Source organism: Caretta caretta, chromosome 8 (assembly GCF_965140235.1).
Source record: "Caretta caretta isolate rCarCar2 chromosome 8, rCarCar1.hap1, whole genome shotgun sequence".
Lineage (NCBI taxonomy): Eukaryota > Metazoa > Chordata > Testudines > Cheloniidae > Caretta > Caretta caretta.
Genome location: NC_134213.1, coordinates 36,870,226 through 36,891,796, shown reverse-complemented (window position 1 = coordinate 36,891,796; position 21,571 = coordinate 36,870,226). Strand labels below are relative to the sequence as shown.

At 48.4% G+C, this 21,571-nt stretch overlaps 1 protein-coding gene across 1 annotated transcript in view; it reads left to right on the top strand.

The window, feature by feature from the left end:
* PFDN1 (prefoldin subunit 1) overlaps positions 1–13,675 on the top strand; it is a 60,502-nt gene extending 46,827 nt beyond the window's left edge. Inside the window, exon 4 of the mRNA XM_048861645.2 lies at positions 13,391–13,675. Coding sequence (XP_048717602.1) covers positions 13,391–13,474 — 84 coding nt within the window. The 3' untranslated portion in view covers positions 13,475–13,675. The remainder of the gene's footprint in view (positions 1–13,390) is intronic.
* Positions 13,676–21,571: the final 7,896 nt, after the last annotated feature.

Genomic DNA, 21,571 nt, shown 5'->3' with positions numbered 1-21,571 from the left:
ATAGATAAGGAAGTGTTGTTTACTACTTCTCATAACACAAGAACTAGGAGTCACCAAATAAAATTAATAGGTACCAGGTTTAAAACAAATAAAAGGAAGTAAGTATTTCTTCACACAACGCACAGTCAGCCTGTGGAACTCCTTGTCAGAGGATGTTGTGAAGGCCAAGACTACAACAGGGTTCAGAAAAGAACTAGATAAATTCATGGAGGATAGGTCCATTAATGGCTTTTAGCCAGGATGGGCAGGGATGGTGTCCCTAGCCCCTGTTTGCCAGAAGCTGGGAATGGGCGACAGGGGATGGATCACTTGATGATTTCCAGTTCTGTTCGTTGCCTCTGAAGCATCTGGCATTGATCACTGTCAGAAGATAGGATACTGGGCTAGATGGACCTTTGGTCTGACCCAGTAGGGCCATTCTTATGTCCTTTTCAAAGACCACGGGTAGACAAAACATTTTAGACTTTGTTACCAATCTTTTTGAAGACAGCAAAATCTCCTTCCCTCCAGCCTGGGCTATGTGGAGAATTTTAACCATCCTGATGTTGGCTGAAGCCCTGTAGGGTTGGGGGAAATGTTTCTCCAGACGAGTGTGTATACCCAACTATATCTTGGGATCTGATCACTTTCCCAAAGAGTGTTCCCACACAGACCCTGAGGAATGTCAAAAATGACACATGTTAACTTTAGAGATACAGAAACTCTTGGCCAAAAAGTTTATAGAGCCCATGTCACAAGATGAGTTACATCAGGGGTGCTATTTGAGGCATTGTGTCATGTCCAAAGACTTCAGAGACTTCCTTAAGGAAAGGCTTCTGATTGTGAGAATAAAATACTGGCAACTGGCAGGCTGATGCTCCAGAATGTGATATAATCCTTGGGAAAAGGCACTGGGGGAAGAGCATCCTCAGGAAAGGAAGCTGCCAGCTTGCTTCAGACCCATCATTTAGGGTTTGTAGGAACAAGGGTTTACAAAGCCTAACTTTAGGCAGAAAGTTTCCATGACTGTCTTTTAAATTTCTATGAAGAGCTTTTTGTTTGGATTTAAACGTTCCCTTTCAGTATTTGCTGCCCACAGATTGAAGCATTGGGCTAAGGCATGAGAACTGGAAATTGAAACTGGCTACTCTAGGTTTTCATTGTCCAAGCAGAGCAAGAAGCACAATGCAAACATCAAAAATGATGAAAAATAAATTATAAACAATTATTTGATAAGACTGTGTCTTTAAATCCTATGCGTAATCTAGAGTTCTGCCTTTCACAGCCTGGTTCATCGTGGAGAGCAGATAATACTGCTTTTTTGTAATACTGGCTTTTTAATAGAAGAAAGAATATGTGCCACAATGGTTGGGTGCCCAGCAGACACGTCAGTAGCACATCCTCTCCTGAGAACGGAATTTGGGATTCTCCATAGATATGCAAAGTCCAACCAAAAACCATCCTAGTTTCTCTCAATGTAGGGCCAGTATCTAAGCCACAAGGCTGTAGGAAATATATTTCTTTAGTCTTCTAAAACTAGTCAGTGAGGGATCTGAGTCATAGTTTTTTTCTCCTCCCTGTGGAATGCCTGCATGCTACTACCTCTTTAACCTATTAAGAATGTATGGCTTTGATGTGTCATGCTGCATATCTGTTTCGGAATGGAACCAGTTCAATGATTCTTATTAGGAGATGATGTCATAAAAACTTAAGGTAGGAATGTCCAATGCACTGAACTCCAATTTACCTGAACCATGCAGGAAACTCGTTCCTGGATTGCCAAAGAGAGAGTTTGTGCTAATCACAGCTCTTTCCCTCTCGAGGCAGTATCAGCTGTAGCAACTTCTGCATTAAATAGAATACAGTTCTGCAGCTGCTGATGAAACCAAATAGGATTGGTTAGATCAGAAAACAAGGTGGCAGCATGCTACCCGAATAGGGGTTTGAAACACAAGGTCACCTCTTAGGAGTAGACACATCAGGTTAGAGTGTGATCGTAGGTATTTAAAACATCCTTATTATTGTACTGCTGACAAGACACAAACCAGAGCACCAAAGCAGCCTCTTAAATGGACTGTAATAGTAAGTACCAGGAGAGAGTTAGTGTTTGTGGGACACAGCCTGACTTGCATAACCTCAAAAGGAGGAGGAAGAGTCAAGTTCATGTTCCCAGTAACTGAAACTAAGGACTGTTACAGCCTCCTATCAAGTAAAGGTATGGAGGAAGACTGACTAATTCCTTTTCTTCCCCATGTCACTGGTTTAAATGTGGCCTAGGTAAATTGTAGCTTTTCTCATCTGATGGCTGCTCAGTGTCCAGTGTGAATTCAGTTTATGGTCTGTCTACTTTAGAAGGGCCAGATCTTGATGCCAGAGAAGTTAACGTGAGCTCTCTGTATGACAAGGATGCGTAAACAGCCAGTGCTATTTTTGGCTGCATCTCTGATCACGTGGGAGGTACCAGTTCTACTCGACAGAGCCTTAGTGAAATCCCACCCAGGTTATGACCAACCGTAGAAGAATTAGGGGGGGAAAAGGCAAAGAAAGGTAACTTAGAACAAAGGCTGAAGGGTATGGCACTGGAGGAGCAACTAAAGGGCAAAATGGAGTGTTACCCCTTTTGACCCGGAGCAGCAAGTCAGAGTTCAGGGCCCTGTGGCAGACTCCCTTATTTCCCTACTGTCACTATGGGGAGGAGAAATTGACATTGGAGTCAGGTATTTTCTTTGATGCAGTCTTGTTAATTTACAAGGAATGTACAAAGTTGTGCTTCTCCAAACATAGGAGGACCCCAAAACAGGAGACAGCTTCCTTGTTCACAGCCCAAAACTCTTTCAGCCAGCACTCTGTCCCAAAAACTTCTCACTAGGCTTCTCCCAGGGCTACACACCTTGCTTCCAGATAGAGTCCACTTGGCTTTCTTTCCTGCTCTGTCAGGGTGTCTCTTTCATGTCTCTCTCCTTGTTGTGCTGTGGCTGTCCCATGCCCACACACCCTTACCCCCAAGACAATACCCAATGAAAACCTCCTCTTCTGAGTGGTTAGAATTCCTGAGTGAACTTGGTTTGGCTTGGAGACTGCAGTTGTTTATTACATTTAAACTGAAAGAAAGGTGTCTGCTAATTAATCAGTGTAAGAGGTTTTAACTCCATCTGTAACAATATGTAGTAGGGAAATAAGAGAGTCTGCAAACGGGTTGACGTGATTGGTCCATAAATACCTTCCAGGTAGCACTATAAATGAAGGAAGGTGCTGTAGTTATTCAGTCTCTGAAGGTAAAATAATGAACATTGGCATCTTGGGGAATCTCCCACTGGTGGTAGCCATGGTGAGAGCTCTAGTGTAGACCAGATGTTTCTCCCACCATTTGGTCTAGACCTGCCCTAAATAGCACTGGTGATAGTGCCATGGTGGGAGATTCCCCCCCAAATGCTAGTGAAGGGGAAATGGATTGATGAAGTGGGAGCAGGAGAGTAGATTACTAGGGTGGTTATCAAAGTTCGTGCTCTGTAAACTTGGAGCAGATTAGGTCAGATCTGTGTGAGTGGCATAGTGAGCAATACTTGAAAATGCCGGCATTTAGGTTGGCTCCTCATAGGCATCTCTTCTGGCCCCGCTCTCTGAATCAGCAAGGATTTTTTTTTAAATTAAACATTAAATATGGCCTTTCCCCAAAGAGTTAGAACTACAGGTCTCATTAAATTATTCACATGTGCATTCAGCTGCCTTCAAGGCAGCCTTGTGCTTTTAGCTCCTCAGCTGGGCAATAATTAACAGGCTACACCACATGCCGGAGGAGTGTAACATCAGGTCACTCCTCCATGTTTGGAAGTCCTTTAAATAGCAGTGCCATAAAAACAAACTTATTTCTGAAACCACTGAAAACCATTTCCTTGCAAACTCAGCCCAGTAAGTGCTGGTAACTGAGATGCACTGGAATCCCTGGTCATTTTGAGTGCTGGATGATTCACTTACGTGACAAACGATTTAAGCTTATTTACTGGTATTGCTAAGTGTTGCAGTTTGGCAGTGAGTAGTTAAGAAACTACCTGAAGTAGCCTGCACTGAATAAGCTTCAGTAAAACTACAAAGATCTATGTTGGTAGCAGAGTCCTGACTGGTAAATCTATATATACATAGAATGCTAAATGAGGAGTCATTTGCACTGGGGCCGGGGGCAGCCTTTCTGAAAGGGACCATCCCTCTGTTTCAGACCGAGACATCAGCTGGCAACCCAACCTTTTCATGCTACTTAATCCCTTTTTCTCCCCTCCTCCTACTTGCCACAGCAGCAACTGAGCCCTGGTCTATACTTAAAATTTAGATCAACTTAGTTAAGCTGAACTCGCCCCCAGTATAGAGGCAGCTAGGTACATAGGTTTCAGAGGAACAGCCGTGTTAGTCTGTATTCGCAAAAAGAAAAGGAGTACTTGTGGCACCTTAGAGACTAACCAATTTATTTGAGCATGAGCTTTCGTGAGCTGATGAAGTGAGCTGTAGCTCACGAAAGCTCATGCTCAAATAAATTGGTTAGTCTCTAAGGTGCCACAAGTACTCCTTTTCTTTTTAGGTACATAGGATAATTCTTCTGTCGACCTAGCTACTGCTAGTCAGGGAGGTGGATGGATGGAAAAACCCCTTCCATTGATGTAGGAAGCATCTATGCTATGGTGCTACGGTGGCATAGCTGCAACTGTGCCACTGTAGTGTAGACATGTCCATAACTGTTTGTACCTGGATTCTGATGTAACTGGTGCTGGTAATGCGTTGTCTTCTGCATACAGTGTAAAACTGAGGCCTTGATAAATTTTGATAATCAGGGTTGGGATTTTAAAAAGAGTCTAAGGCGGTTAGGCCATCAAAATTCAGCAGGAATGGGGTCCACCCCCCCTCAGCCTTCTGTGAGAATCCCAGCCCATGGCCTCTTGGCTCTTTAGAAAAGGGACAATGTTACTGTCCTTCCAGTTTGAGAAATTCTATTCTGCTGATGCTAAGGGCCCTGGCAGTTTCAATTGGATAGGGTATTTTCCATTTGCTGCTCTGCTAGATAATGTTACTGAGCCATGTTGTGCAGCCATCTCTGAGGTAGAACACAGAAGCCGTATTTCCAGTACGGAGAACTTGATTACCAAGTGTAGGCCCTCGTCTTGCAGTTGGTACCACATAAGTGCCCTGCTGCGCTTCCCCAGATTGCTCTGAAGTCAATGGGGTGCTGCGTGAGCATGCTGTCAGTTCCAGGATCAGGGCCAGAGAGGTGTGTTGAGGTTTAAAAACACCATAGAACTAAAGTAACATGCTCAGTTGGGGAGGAGACTTTGGCAAAGTGTCTAATTTTTCTTGTGGACACAAATGCATAAATTGACTGTGACTTCCATGTACGTGTGTGTGCATGTCAGGGTGGAATACGGCTGTAACTCTCTATATTAGAGGTTTCTTTAACTGTATTTGCCTTTTAAAGAGCAGTGAAGAAAAACATTTACAAATGTAATGTATCACTTTACCTGGTGGCAGCAGATAGCAGGAAACGCAAGTGAAGAATCCTACTATGAATTTTAAAACCTTGCAACCACATTCTGGTACGTCCTACAGAAAGATCAGTTGGTGTTCAGTTAACAAGGGCAATGAAACGCGCATCAGCATGCAAATGAAATACGATTGGACCACTGCAGAGCACATAATAATAATGGGTGTATTGTCGCAAGGGGTCGGTAGACTTTCTGATAACGCTAACCGTTAATGATTCACTTATTGCTACCAACTAGGTCCAATCAAATGTGGCCATGTCAGCAGAGTAGGCCTTAAACATGACTTAAAACTATATTCAGAACTCATCAGGTGGGTTTTTAAAACTGATCTGACCAGGCAAACTGTTTTTCAGATCAGCTTGTGTAACACATCTGTGGCTGTCCCCAGTGAAGACAAGACCAGAGAGTCACATCGAGTTTCCGTCTAAGCCCCAGTAATTAGGGAATGAGGAGGGGTTTACACACAAGTTCCTGATATTGCTCCAGTGATTACCTAAACAGAAACCAGCCTGCAGTTCTGAGGGGAAACGACACCTCGATTTCCCTTTGCAATGAAAATGTAGCAATAGTCTATTTCACACCCTTCCTTAGAGCTTGGCCCTTAGTCAGAATGTAATGAGCCAGCCGTAGCCCTGGCTCTTCGGGCTGCTCACCAGTGGAGGTATCTGTAAGGTTACCTTCTTTGGGTTGAGCTTTTAGTGCTTCACTTCTTCCTCTGCTGGTGAACCCATTCCTTGGGGGGGTGACCTAGATCCTTGATAGCACATTGTTGAGCTGTTTCGGGACATATTTGGCTTCCTCTTTCCCCCAGCCTTCTCCGTCTCCCTTTACCTGCAGCAGAGGCCTTCATGTGGCCTGGATCCTTCTTTGCTGAGTCCTAGGCTGCCTCTGCTGCTCCATTGCTGGCATTGCCAACTTGAAGGCTTCTTGGAGCCCATTGGGTGCCCAGTGTCGCCCTCTCTCTGAGAGCACAGACCTCATGCAGGGGACTGACCTGTGCTAGGACATCCTTGTGGTGGGGAGGAACCAAGGCACCTTGGGACTGAGTAGGGATGGGTGGCAGACCCTCTAAGCTATGAGACTGGATCCTGCGAGCCACATAATGGGGTGGGAACACAGCTAAAGGGTGTTCAATCCCCCCAGCAGCTCTCGCCTGTATCCTGAGCTCCCAGGACCTTAGAGTTGATCTGATCTGAGCAAGGGGTGGCTCTTCAAGCAATGTCCCCTTTGGCATTCAGCTCCACCTCCAGTGCTCTGCCATACACTAGCAGGAGACCACACTCTGCCAGTGGAGAAGAGGCCCCAAGGGGGGAGCGTAGAGGATTATTTGAAGAAACGTTCCTTACCATCAACGCCCAGAGTATGAATGCTTCAGTGATGTGTCAGGCAGGATTAGTGTGCCTAGTACTTTTACTCATCGGAAGCAAGGCCTAAAGGGTTTTTAGCTAGGTTTCCTCCCAGTGGAAGTTTGGAATCCCATGGAGTGTATAAAGACAGACTGATGGTGGTAACTATCAGTTATGTATCATTGTAATTAAACGAGTTCTTTAATGACAGCAATAGAAATGATACAACCCCTCTGTTTCCTCGCTTTGCATCTGTCGAGGGCAGGTTTTTAAAACAAAATTTTGTCATATGAAATTTGCCTTGAGGACAAACAGATGGGGATTTCATAAGCTACCAGCTATCAAAACATTTGATTAGAAAGTAACTTCCTACGGGTGGATAGTGTTAGTGTTAAAGCCAGTCACGTCCACCTTTGTTTGGCAGCATGACGACAGGGGATGCTGGAGTTCTAATCGCAGCACACACTGCTGCTGTGACCGTGGGCTGATCACACAACCCTTCCGCTTCAGTTTCCACATTCGTACAAATACCTCGAAGGGTTGTGAGAATGGAGTGCTGTGCTCTACAGACCTCAATGTTACACATGTGTGAAGTATTAGTATAGCTATTTTTTGGGCTCCCTCGTTAAACATTTTACTGAAAAGCTGCTGCTGTGGGCAGAGGGAAAGCCAGATGCTCCTGATGTCATTGCTGGGGTTGACTTGGGAGAGAGGACTGGGCACTTTTTCTCCATCCAGATCATCTGACTACTGTTAACTGTTCTGAGTAATTTACAGACTTGTAACTGTACTAAACAGTTTAGCTGAACTAAAACTCCAGCTGTAGTTAGTGGTAGGCTTTTCAGTCGAACATGCCTTGGATGGAGTCTGTCTGGAAGAGTGCAGACACAAGGTGATGTTGGCAGGATTGTATCATAGTACCATGTTCTAATGACTTTTCCTGCTGCATTAGAGCTCCCAGTCGCGTTCTCCCCCCCCCCCCCCGTCTTGGCAAAGCCTGACAGGAGACTGTCTGGTCTGGAGCTTTAACCTGGAATTTCCTGCCTTTTGTCGGCTTGTCCCAGCCTTTGTGTGTGTGAGTCCTCTGTGTTTCCTTTGGGGGGAGTTCACCTCTAAACCTGTTCCAGAAAGGACTTAGGGTATGTCTCCACTGCAATGTAAGCCCAGGGTGAGTGGGATTTGAGTCAGCTGACCTGTGTTAGGGAACCCTGGACTTGAGTGTCCTATATTTTATTTTAACCCTGTGTTAAGACTTTTCTAATCTGTGCATGAACCTACAGCTCTGGTGTCCACACTGCAGAGTCCAGAGCTGTGTCAGAATAACCTTATCCTAGAGTCCCTAGTGGTGCCACCCCCCCACCCCGAATATGGCCACTCTAGCCCTAGGACTGTGGTGCACTGTGGGATAACTTTACTGCCTGCCTGCAAGTTACCAGGAAGCAGCTTGTGTTGCAGAAGGGCTTTCCGTTGCAAACCCAGGAGGCTTTCTGATAGTGTGCTTGCAGATTGGTGATCAGAAGAGAATGGGTTAATACTGACATGAGCTGCTGCTGTTTGCAAAAGGGAAGGGGGGTGGCCGTGGCTTTCCTTTTCAATAGAGTGGATTTCAGATTGATGGGCTAGAGAGGACTGAGGAAGTAGTATCCCACAGTTCCACGGGACAATCGGCTGACTCCTAGGACCTTAGACGCAGTCCCGCTTGACTTGTCTGCAAAGCAATAGGGCTTGGACCCAAGGTCATAGCTTAACTTGAGTTCAGACTCTCCAGCCCTGCAGAGCCCTGGAACCCTGGGGTAGCGCAATTACAGTGTAGATGCAAAGGGACCTAGGCTTGAGCTCCAGCTCATGCACAGGTTTACATTGCAGTGTAGATGAACGTTGGATAACTACACTCCATTGACTTGCTGCTTAGTGGGTTTTCTTTTCCTTTTAGCTGGGAGTCCCAAACTTTGCAATGCTGTGGGTTGTCCCTTGGATTTGATTCTATGAGGTGCTGAGCTCCAACTCCCATTGGCTTCAGTGGGATTTGGCATCTTACAGAACTGGGCCCCTAACTTGCATTTAGTGGACCTGACCCTGCAAGCCCTTACTCAGGTGGCCTCATCAGGCTCCTTGCCTGAGTAAAGATTTCTGAGGTGAGGTCCAGGATGTTATAATTTACATGTAATAATAAATGCAAATGCATATAGCACAGAAGTGCTGGTATCGAGGTCTTCCTTGGAAACTGACTAGAATTGGAGCTTCCCCAGGCCATTATGGCGGAGTCTCTGGCTTGTCAGTCAAGCTCTGTCCATGGGCTACCCCTGTAATATAGGTGTTTTAATGTAGTCCTGAGAGGCCGTAATCAGGCTCAGGGCCCTGGTGTGCTAGGTTCTGTACAGACACAAAGGTAGGTGCAGCCTGTGCCCTGCAGAGCTTACAATCTGTTTTGGAGGCAATATAGTGAACTGAAGGGTGCTCACAGGCAATATTTTTTTTGCCTGTCACCTAGGTGGACCCCTAATTCTGAATGGGTAGAGCATGGGAGGCAGCTCTGAACAAGGACCAAGACCGCTATTGACACCTGTCACTTTTGGGTTTTAAAACCGAATTTACAATTACCAAAGTGTTACATTCCTCTGGAAGTCAAGGTCCTTGGGAGCCTCCCTGAAGTTTCCTTGCACCGGTTAATGAAGAGAATTTGAATCTAGAGTTCTGCCTCTAGTACTTAGATCTCAGTCCACTCCGACAAGAATGCTTTCTGTGGCTTTGGAGTCCCCTGGAGATATGCCAGTGGTGTCTGCTGTTTGGAAACTCAGAGAGAATAGTCAAAAGAAGTGACTCCAGTCCTCTAGGGTTACCCAGACGAGGAGGAAAAAATGCTACTGGCTGAATTCCTATTTCTGGGTTACAGTTTCTGTCCATTTCCCTGCCAAGTTTAGCCTAATTCACGATGATTTTTTTAAAAAGTCTCTTTTCTGATTGCTAAGGAGTTCTAGAACACGCATCTCCGAGAAAGGGGATAAAAGGTGGTATGTACAGAGCCTTGTAGGGGCAGTGTGCTGGGAGAGAATCTGAGCCCTGATTGCGGGCGGGACTTCTCTGACTAGGGGTCCTATACGGGTAGCCAGGCAGTGGCAGAGACAGCTGCAGCAGCACAGGAGCCAGCAAACAGAGCTGTAAACAGGGGAGTTTGTAAAGGGGTTTGGGGGGGAAAGAATAAGAGCCAGGCAAAGGAACAGAGAGGCTAGTGAAGGGAGTGTGTGGTGGTCTGGCAGTGTTTTGGTGCTCGGTTTGGTTTGTGTTTCCCAGACTAACAGGACTTAGGCGAGAAGGCTATGACAGACACAGAGGCGGCAGTGGTAGTGACCCAAGTAGTGGAAGACACAATGAAGAGGACTGGATGTAGAAGCTGCGTCATGTACATGATCCTGTAGGGGGTACCTGAAAAGAATTTTGTCTGCATGAAGTGCCGCCTGATAGAGCTGATGGAAGAGAAGATCTGAGGATTGGAGATGCAGATGGAAACTCTGGTTGAGCTTAGAAGGGGGTTTGAGCGGATGATGGAGCAAAGACATGAGGAGGCTGAAGGGAAAAGCTCAGACTTGCAGATGGAAGCAGGACCAAAGAACTCTGAGGGGATACTTCTGGGTGAGAAAAGTAGACATTGGAAGCATGTGACTAAGAGAACCAGGCAGAGGAAAAGATGGGCCAGTGAAGGAGAAATAGAGCTCAGAAACAGGTTTGCGGAGTTGGAAAATGAAGAAGGGGCACAGCAGGTAGTCACTGAAGGTGAGAGGGCAAGAAGGAAGAGAAGAGCAGATAGTCCTGTAGGAAGGGGGTAAGAGTCAGTGGAGATAACACCAAATATGAGCCCCAGGAGGATACGGGATGGGTTGCAGAGGATTGCAAAGGACAATAGGAATCGAGAGGACTTGCGGCCAGATGGAACAGGGGATAGACTGGAGAATCGCACCATTGCCAGGAAAAGGCAGGTCTATGTGATTGGGGACTCATTCCTGAGAAGAACAGACAGGCCTGTAACAAGAGCTGATCCAGACAACAGAAGGGTGTGCTGTCTACCAGGTGCTAAGATACGGGATGTGGCCCTGAGGTTGAAGAGGATCGTAACGGGAGCGGGAAAGAATCCATTGATTATCCTTCATGTGGGAACAAATGATATGGCTAGATTCTCACTGGAGCATATCAAGGGAGACTATGCCAGGCTGGGGAAGACGCTTAAGGAAATCGAGGCTCAGGTGATCTTCAGTGGGATTCTGTCTGTTCCTAGAGAAGGGCAACAAAGATGTGACAAGATTATGACCATCAACAGATGGCTCAGGCAGTGGTGCTATAAGGAGAGCTTTGGGATGTATGGCCACTGGGAAGCATTCATGGACAGCGGACTGTTCTCTCAGGATGGACTTCACCTGAGTAAGGAGGGAAATAGACTTCTAGGATGGAGGATGGCACAACTGATTAAGAGAGATTTTAAACTAGGAATTTGGGGGAGATGGTTGTGGATGATACAAAGCTGAGAGGTATTGCCAATACAGAGAAGGACCGGGATATCATACAGGAAGATCTGGAAGACCTTGTAAACTGGAGTAATAGTAATAGGATGAAATTTAATAGTGAAAAGTGCAAGGTCATGCATTTAGGGATTAATAACAAGAATTTCTGTTATAAACTGGGGACACATCACTTGGAAGTAACAGAGGAGGAGAAGGACCTCGGAGTATTGGTTGATCACAGGATGACTATGAGCCGCTAATGTGATATGGCCGTGAAAAAAGCTAATGCGGTCTTGGGATGCATCAGGTGAGGTATTTCCAGTAGAGATAAGGAGGTATTAGTACCGTTATACAAGCCACTGGTGACATCTCATCTGGAATATTGTGTGCAGTTCTCGTCTCCCATGTTTAAGAAGGATGAATTCAAACTAGAACAGGTACAGAGAAGGGCTACTAGGATGATCCGAGGAATGGAAAACCTGTCTTATGAAAGCAGACTCAAGGAGCTTGGCTTGTTTAGCCTAACCCAAAGAACGCTGAGAGGAGATATGTTTCAGAGTAACAGCCGTGTTAGTCTGTATTCGCAAAAAGAAAAGGAGTACTTGTGGCACTTTAGAGACTAACCAATTTATTTGAGCCACAAGTACTCCTTTTCTTTTTGAGAGGAGATATGATTGCTCTCTATAAATATATCAGAGGGATAAATACCAGGGGTGGGAGAGGAATTATTTAAGCTCAGTACCAATGTGGACACAAGAACAAATGGATATAAACTGCCCATAAGGAAGTTTAGACTTGAAATTAGACGAAGGTTTCTAACCATCAGAGGAGTGAAGTTCTGGAACAGCCTTCCAAGGGAAGCAGTGGGGGAAAAAGACATATCTGGCTTCAAGACTAAGCTTGATAAGTTTATGGAGGAGATGATATAATGGGATTGCCTAATTTTGGCAATTAATTGATCTTAGACTATTAGCGGTAGATATGCCCAATGGCCTGTGATGGGGTGGGATCTGAGTTACTACAGAGAATTCTTTCCTGGGTGTCTGACTGGTGAGTCTTGCCCACATGCTCAGGGTTCGGCTGATCGCCATTTTTGGGGTCAGGAAGGAAATTTCCTCCAGGGCAGATTGGCAGAGGCCATGGGGTTTTTTTGCCTTCCTCTGCAGCGTGGGGCACGGGTCACTTGCTGGAGGATTCTCTGCTCCTTGAAGTCTTTAAACCATGATTTGAGGACTTCAGTAGCTCAGACATAGGTGAGAGGTTTATCGCAGGAATGTGTGGGTAAGATTCTGTGGCCTGTGTTGTGCAGGAGGTCAGACTAGACGATCATAATGGTCCCTTCTGACCTTAAAATCTATGATTTTGTTATCCAATTTGTGAAAACTTGACTGGGCTGGAAGAGGATTTTATAGATGTTCCAGTATTACCTGAGTGTGAATAGATTATTCTATGGGCCTTGTGGGTTTTTGTCAGTTGATTCTTTAGATGTGAGTACATAGAATACAGAGCTACTTTATAACAGTACAGAGGTACTTTTTCTTTTCCTTGTTTTTTTCCCTTTGTTTCAGGCTCAGAATGTTAAGTTTATGTATCTTTTTAACTTTATTGCAGTTAGCTTGTCACTCTTCTTAATGCTTTGTTACTGATGTAATGACAATTGTGAATACGATGTCTGTAAAGAAATGAAATACACGTTTTCCCTATAAATATGACAGTGCCTAAAATATATCTAGTAAAGATTAAAACTATTCAAAAATAACCCTCAACAGCCCTGGTGCATGAACCAGTATATGCTGGGACCTTTATTCACTAAAAATGACTCACTAGTGATTTGCATGGAGCCCAAATGACTCCTCCTTCCTCCTCCTCTCCTCCCCCCTCCCCCACACATTGTCTATGGTGATATGAATGTTGATTCCATTCTGTAGGATTCACTCCCAGCACTATAACTTACCACAGGAAAGCAGAGATTCTGCTACTGATCTGAAACAGAGCATCGTGTGGGGTGATATGGCTGTTGAGTCTGTTCTGATTTTGTACCTTGCAGCAGAGGAAGTCGTACCTGGAGCGGAGTGTAAAGGATGCTGAAGATAACATCCGAGAAATGTTGATGGCCCGAAGAGCACAGTAGGGGCGTGGCTCCCTCAGCCAAGTTGGTCCATTTCACTGGTGCCCACACTGATTAGCTAGAACGGAGATGTTTTCTAGACGAGATGACCTTGTGCTCTGTTTGCTGCCACCTGTTGGTGGGAGGAGTTTGTTTTGAATGCGTTGGATGTTGTGTCTCACCCTTTCTGTATCTGGATGTTGTAATAAACTCTTCTTGCAAAGACTGCTGTGTTAACCAGCTCCTGTGTCTAGCAGACTAGCTTGGATTTTATACCAGTTGCATTCATACTGTTGGCTTTTCAGTGGAGGAAACCATGTGCTGCTTCAGGTATCGTCCTTTTTGCTCAGAGTGGGCCAGATTTTAATAGTGCAGAACCCTATCGGGCCCCGATTTTCCAAAGCACTCAGCACTCAGCCGTTCCTGTTCTGATACTTCGGGCTGGATGTTCGAGAGTTCAGCACCACCGAGTGTGCACCCAGCATGCTGAGCTCACTGGAAAATCTGGCCCATAGACCTGATTTAAGGCCCAGTGTAGCAAATGGTTACTCCCAAGCCTACTGCTTACTCCCATGAATAGGACGACTGACATCAGTGGGACATGGCACACAGTCAGAGTGCTCAAGGGGAAGGCATGTCTTATGTCGAACGCTGGTGGGTTGCTGTGATAAAAGCATCACACTGTCTCCTAAGGAGGAGCAGGGCAACAAAGGACTTTCTGTTTTTCTTTTTAATGCTGCTTTGAAAGAGCTCTTGGAGTTTCCTTTGGCAAAACTAAAACAGAAGCAAATGGCAGGAAGAAGTGGCTGGCTCGAGACAAGAGTATGTGCAGAAAAATACATAGACACGTGCAGCGTGGCTTTTCCGTTCCTAAACTGGAGGAGGAGGAAAAGATTTGGGAGCATGGTTTGAACTTTAATATCTCTCTCAACCTCACTGCTTGTAATGTCACTTGCCCTCTTCTGTTGTGTATGTAGCTGTTAGGAAAATGGTCATTGCCTGGGATGTCAGTAAGAATCTTTGCCGGGATAGTTGTTTGGATTCCAGTCGTGTCTAAGAGCCCCAGTCAGGGCCCCATTTCACTTTATCAATGGAGTAAAAGATGGTACTCTTCCCCAAAGGGCTTACAAACAAACCTGGATGCCAGGGCTGTGGCAGCTGGCACAGCAAGGCATGCCAGGGCGGGACATTGCCAATGGGCCTGTATTCATCTACAAGATTAAACTTTATCACTAGAAAGCACCTGGTTAACTACTGCTCTGAAACAACTGAGCTCTCTGATTGAGTTCTCATAGCCACTAAGAGTTACTGTGTTGTGCTGGTGCCCCCTTGTGGATAATGTTTGTAATGAATACTCCCCATTCTGCAAAAAAACAAAATACAAGTTACAGGTTTTATTATTGACACTAATGTATTCCAGGGCAATATTTCCATGTCTTTAGAGCCCCTGTACGTGAAATGCCATGCTGTGCTGCATCTTTCTTTAACATGTAACTTGATAGATTTGCCCTTTGTCTGGTGCCCAAGTTTCATGGCCTAACTGCCCCCAGATGTATCACTCATGAGATTGGAGGAGGCCAGGGCACTGGGAGTTCCCCTGGGTTCTGTTCCCTGCTCTGTTACTGACTCCTGGGTAGCCTTAGGTAAGACACCTGAGCTGTCAGTGTCTCAGCTTTCCCTGCACTAATGTGAGACTAAGGCCTACATCCCGGGTGCATGGAGAGGGTTAATTCGCTAAACAGGCGGGTGCCATCCTTCCATGAATGGCCTGTGTGATGATATCCCCTCTAGTAGCTCTCTCTGGAGACCCACAACCCACAACGAAGGGTTAATTATGTCCCCCAGGGTTGGATCGTAGCAGCCCTGTGAAACTCATCTAGTGGGAGAGGCAAACTGAAGAGAGACAAGGATGCCGTCCTGTGAGCGCTCCCCTGCTGCTTTCCAGCAGCATCACCCCCTGTCCAGCACGGTGGCACCAGCGTGGTCATAATCCCAGGGCTAGGAGGAGGCCAGACTTATTTTAATTACTATCTTGCAATGACTGACTAGTTGGCCCATGACAAGTCAGAAGTTGAGTTAGTGATAGTCATAGAATCCAAGGCCAGCAGGGACCATCAGATGGTGTCGTCTGACCCCCTGTATATCCCGGGCCACCCCCAGCACCTGCACACTAAACCCAGCCACTGCAATGAGTCCAAAGTATCACAGCCCCTAGGAAACTAGCTATTACATGCCACAGGCAGAGAATAGGAGGGACCAAGGCACACGAGGGCCAGAAGCCTGCAATGGCAGGGAAATGAAGTTAGTTCAGTGCCCAGTGGGCACCGTTAGCTCTGCTGTCACGGCTGGCAGTAGCTGGCATCTTCGGGGCAGAAGCGCTAAGGAGACTGAACTGCAGCTGCCTAGAGACGGTTGGTCACTTGAGAACCAGAGGGAGGCATGCACGCGGCTGTGTGGCAGAAGCTGGCATTGCTGCTGCCCAGCCTTTACCAGTTTGGAGGATCAGGAGGCTTTTGTTACCCAGGGCTGACAGTCAATCACTTCGTGCCAACCCTCCAAAAAGGGTTCCCTTGGAACCGGCAGGGGTGGATGGTCCAGTGGGTAGGGCACTAGCCTGACATTTGGGAGACAAGGGTTCAATTCCCTGCTCTCTTGGACTTGCTGTGACCCCTTGGATGCTGTCTGGCAGTGTCTTGTGTGCCAGCCCTGCCCCACCTCGCTGGGAGGACAAATACCTTACAGATTACGAGGTGCTTGGGTAGTACAGTGAGGGAAGCCAGGTAAAACCTCTGCTAGAAGCTTTGCTGGTCAGAGAGAGGTGGGGTGGGGACTTCTCCCCAGATAACACCAGGAGCTAGTGACATAGGAGTTTCCTTCACACAATAAACCCCATCTCTGAGGGACTAAGCCACAGCCCAAAGGCAGAATAGGCCCCATGTCTTGGGGGTGGCATGGGGTTTGACAGTTATGCCAAAAATTCTAGCCTGTATTCTGGGTGCCTGATCTGTTTGCTGTTCAGTTACTTCTGCAGAAATGTGAATAAGCAGGAAAGGGCTGAAATGAACAAGCTCTGTTCAGAGAGCTGGCCAGGCTTAGTGTGTGTAGCGTGCTGCCCTCTGCTGGACCCTGACCCTCCCCATTAGCTAAGCCTTCGCTCCAGGGCTAGAGGCTTTATGCAGGGCACCTGCCGCTCCCAATGACTCCAACAGCAGTTGTGGGTACTGAGCACCCAAAGCCACCAGCCACTCTTGAAACTCCAGCCTGGGTTGCCTGCTGTGCTCAGCAATAGCTGCTCCTGCTGGGGCAGTATGTGGCAGAGCCTCTGCCAGCTTAGTAATAAATAATGATCCACTCACTGCGTCCCATGCCAGCAACTGGTTGCAGGATTCTGACTCTCCCCAGGGCCTGGAGCAGCTGCCAGGGTTATGAGGTGGCCACTGAGAGTCCTCGCTACTAGGAAGGGTCGCTGCCAGGAAGGGCTCCTCTGGACCGTGCTCTGGCCGCATCCTGCCGTCCCCTGCTGCTGGTTCCCCTTGGGTCTGGAACCTGCAGGGAGGTTGGCACGGGGCAAGCAGCCGAGGGCCAGTAGCCCGTTCCAAAGGAGGATATTTGAGGGGAATGGAGCCCAGGGTTAAATTCTGGGGTGATGCCCTCAGCACTGGGCTAGAGGGGGCTGTGTGCAAGCCCTATCTTAGGATTTACCTGACCCTGCAGTGCAGGCCCAGCTGGGAGGTGAGCCAGCAAACCCTGCTTCCCTGGGCTGCAGCCCTGAATGCTCCCATCCCCTTCAGAGAAGTGGGCCGGGGGATCAGTCAGGGGGACCCAGTCTCTGGCACTGCTTCCCCATAGCACAGTGCCATCCCGCCTGCAGAAAGGCTCCCAGGTACTGGGGCTGCAGACCGGGAAGCTGAATGACAGGCTGAACTGGACTGTGAGGATCGATTGGCAGGCGGCAGAGCTCAGCACTCCATTCTGAGACGAGGTTGGAGTGGCTCCCCATCTCTCCTCCGATCTCTCCCTCTGTATCCCCTGGGTTGGGTCTTTTCTAAAACACCTGCCCTTGAGCCGTGTTGGACTGACCCAGAGCAAGGCCTGCCTGGCCTTGGGGCGGGGCCACCGCTGGCTCTGGGAGGAGTGAGGAGGGTGGATGGCACCAGTTGGGGTGATTTTTGTGGTGTGGATGCTTATCTCTGGTGAATGGGACTGAGGCCTCTCCCTGCCCTCCTCTCCAGGGTAGGGTCTTGGGGCAAATGCAGCCTCCTCCTCCCAGGTCCCCTACTGGCCATCTCAGCAGAGCAGCCAAGCATGATTGGCCCATGGAGGTGGTCCCTGCCTACACCTCACTGAGGCTGTGGCTCAGAGTCAAGGCTGATGGGCAGGGCCAGGTGGCGGTACATATTACAGGAACGTCCCTTATTTCATCTCGGTACAAGATTAGGTGTTGCTGAGTGCTGCAAAAAACAGCAAGAGATGCCCCTGGTGAATGTAGGTGAGTGCTCCGTGGTGGTGTTAATGGGAGGGGTGAGATGGGGGCTAAGAAAACAGTCCCTTATGCAATGCTGGCAGCCCTGTGTGGTGGGTGCCCAGGGCACCGCCCCGCCATTAGTTATTTTACTCTTGGGTTTGTCAGACCTTGGCTTAAGGCTGAGGCCTAGCACTGAAGATAGAGCCTGTGGGTAACTGGCACAAAACCAGCGTGGGGAACAGTGCTGGAGCCAGGAGGGCTGGGGAAGGGGGGGGTGTGTGTGTGGGGGGGCAAGAAATGAACTCCAGGAGGCCAGGCTAAAGCCAGGGGCGTTAAGGGGGTGGGGAGAGTGGGAAATTCCTCTCTGACGAAATTCCTCTGACTTTTTGTTGGTGCTTAGCTGTGCAAGCTTAACAAGGCCTTGCCATAGGTCCCTTCCTGCTCTCGGCACTGCCACTGTCAATCAGCTGTGACTCCATGGAAGTCCCTGGCGTTACACTGCAGAAAATCGGGGTGGCGTTTACCTCTCTCCGGTGCCACCTGGGCTGCCCGCCCCAGGTGGCAAGGCAGCCGTGACTGTCACAAGGGGCGTGCATTGCACAGGGGCAGCTCCTAGGGCCTCAATAGCCCCTTGGGTGTTTACTGAACTCTGTCCCATCTGTTGAGAGATCCCCTGGCTTCCTGCCAAGATTATGAAAAGCCTGGGGCTCTTCGTATCTTGGGACTAGAGACTCTGCTGTCACTGCGCTGGGGATCGAAAGCACATTAGCCATGTGGGACGCCAGCCTCAGGCAGGGCAACAGAGCAGGGCCAGGAGAGCAGGGTGCTTATTTTAATGAAGGAGAGCGCTGCATGCCTCATGAATGGCCATTGCCATTTGCTGAGATGCAGGGCAGGGCAGTGAGGGAAAGATCAAATTCACAGTGAACAATTACGTCATCTCTTCTGGTATCAGGTTCACTAGGCAAGCGGGTTTGCCTCACATTTACTCAACAAGAATGTTCTAGAGCATTTTACACCACGGGGTGATTACACACCCTCCGCATGCCTGCTGAGCTGCCCGACTGGGATGGTCTGAAAGTCACATGGTACTGCCTCAGGCCACTGCTGGGCTGAGTGGGTGGACAGCGTGGGGGTAGACTGTGAAATTTGTTTCCTGTGTAGTGAAACTTGCTCCCTTGCGGGGCAGGAATGTGCCTGGGGTGGAGTCATTAGGAAATGAGGCCGGGCTTGGTGGGACGCTGTTTTGCTGTATTCACTCCAGCGTGTTCCCCGCTAAATGGGAGCTGCAGTTCCCTTGGGCTTCATGCTGCCGGCAGCACCAGGTAGTGTTTCTCTGAGTATTGTGCCAGGAGTTCCCTGACATGTGCTGGACAGGCTGAGCAAGAGCTGCATTCGGTGGGTGCTCTGGCTGGGCCCCCAGCATTCCCTGCTGCCGTAGCTTTTCTGATGCATGTTTTGGGATCTCACCCTTGGCCCGCAGCCTCGGGGCTGCTCTGGAACCATTCAGTTCCCTGCAAAGCCCAGGGGTGATCAGCTGACAAGGTCGGCTGCCAGGCCCATGGTTTTTCTGCACAGGAGAGGAGGGGGGATGAAATATGCATGCCTGAGAACCGAGCCCAGTAGTAGATGCGATGAAGATGCTGCCTGTGTCACGGGGAGGGATTATGGGGATCAGGGAAAGGGAACACAGAGTTGTTGGCTTTATCTTCTATAAATAGATCCCCTGTGCTCACTCCGAACGCTGCCCAAATTCGGCTCCCACTAGCAGAGCCAGGATCTGAGCAACTGTTTGGACGAGGCTGTTACAGACTAACACGGCTGCTACTCTGAAACAGGAAAGCATGTGAGCCCTCCACAACAGGAATGGATACATCGTACCTCCCCCCCAAAAGCAAGTGCCCAGCACCCATAAAGCTGCCAGGTGCGGGAAGAGGTCACCTAAATGGGTCTCGAGAGAAAGAAAGGCCCAGCTACTTGGCTAACAGTGTTGACGTGGGGCTAGAACCAGGAGCAGACGTGCAGTGGGTGTGGCTCGCACTCTGATGCCCCGTGGCACCAGAGCAGCAGGGTGGGGCTCAGGCATTTCCAGCAGGGCATGGGGATGGGGATTGCACCTGTTCTACCTTCTCTGACAGTGCTTGTGGCCTATCCCATGGGCCTGATTTCCTTCACAAAGGCTCTCCCTCAGTGTTTCCTTCCTGGCTGTCAGTGCTGGGTGCCTGCGCCTGGGGGATTTGTGAGGTGGAAGAACTGATGCAGCAGGAGCCATCCCCTCAGCGGTGCAGCTACAAGGGCAACTCTGGCACCTCCAGCCCTGCCAGCCAGGGCCTGGGCCAGTGCGCGCTTCTGCAGTGCCTGAGAACCCCGCTGGCTGCTGGGCAGTCTTGGCCCTGCTCTTTAGAGCTCTGGGTCAGAGGAAATGGTTAAAAAAAGCAACTTCCAAAATATAACACTGACCCTGGAGTCCAATCTCCTGATAGTTACAGCCCAATGGCTGCTCACCCACTGCAACACCACAGCCACTAGACTAGGGGAAGTAAGGGTCCCAGGTTCCCTTTCAACTCACCCAGCATAGGGGCACCCCCACAGGCCCCCTCTTCCACCTGCAGCCTACCCAGGAGAAAGTGTAGGTATATTGTAATTCTCCCTTTGAAGATGCTCACTTGCTTTGCAGACTGGCTGGGCCCCTCTTCCTCCAGCTGAAGGTTAGGAAGCAGAATCATGGTTGAAGATAAAACAGGCAGAGGGGAAGATACAACTGGGGCAAAAGTTCCTTGAGTCCCTCTTGGCTGGGAAACAGGCTCCACTCCCACCTCCCCAGGCTGCTCCTCCTCCTGGGAGGAGCAGCCAGGTACCAGCCTCCACCCAAATGCCGGAGTGGGTGGATGAGGCTTTTCCCCTTCCCCCTTTGAGGATGACGACTGGTTTTTCTGAGCAGTGTGAGGAAGGCAGGGCAGCCCACTGGGGCACTGCTAGCTGAGAACACTGACTCCAAAATAGAGCTGGGAGAATTTCTTTTTTCAGTGAATGGTAAATTCACTGAAAAAGGCATTTGGGGGGCCCCCAAAACTATCCCTGCATTTAGCTCAGATTCAGCAAATAAGTTCAGCCTGAAAAAGCTGAATTTTTTTTGGAAATGTCAAAATTTTTTCAAAGCTACATGTAAAAATTTTAGTCAGAAAATACCATTTCAAATCAACAGTCAAACTGCACCATTCCACCCAAAGAGCATTTCCTGGAGTTCCTGGGACCTGGAAAAATTCCATGTGGATTTGAAACAAGCCGTGTTCTTCCCACCAAGTTCAACCACCAAACCAGCTAATTATTTGCTCAGCTGTAATGCAGCAGTTGAGTGAGAGGCCCCAGTGCCTGCACTATTCTCTCCCAGGAAATCCAGCTGGGAGTAAGGGGAGAACCATGGGGGGAAACACAACATCTCATCCAGTCTGAAAAAAGCTGTCTGAATGAACTGACTGCCCCAGGATGGGGAGCCCCCAGGACAGAGGGCTCAGCCTTGCAGTGAGGACGTTGTGGGTGCATGGTGAGCCCCTTCAGCCAGAGTCTGGCCCATGGCTCCAGTGACTAATTCTGTGCTGTAGGGTTCCCCCCGGCTGCTCCCATGGCATAGTCCCCTCTCCCTACGGCCCAATCTG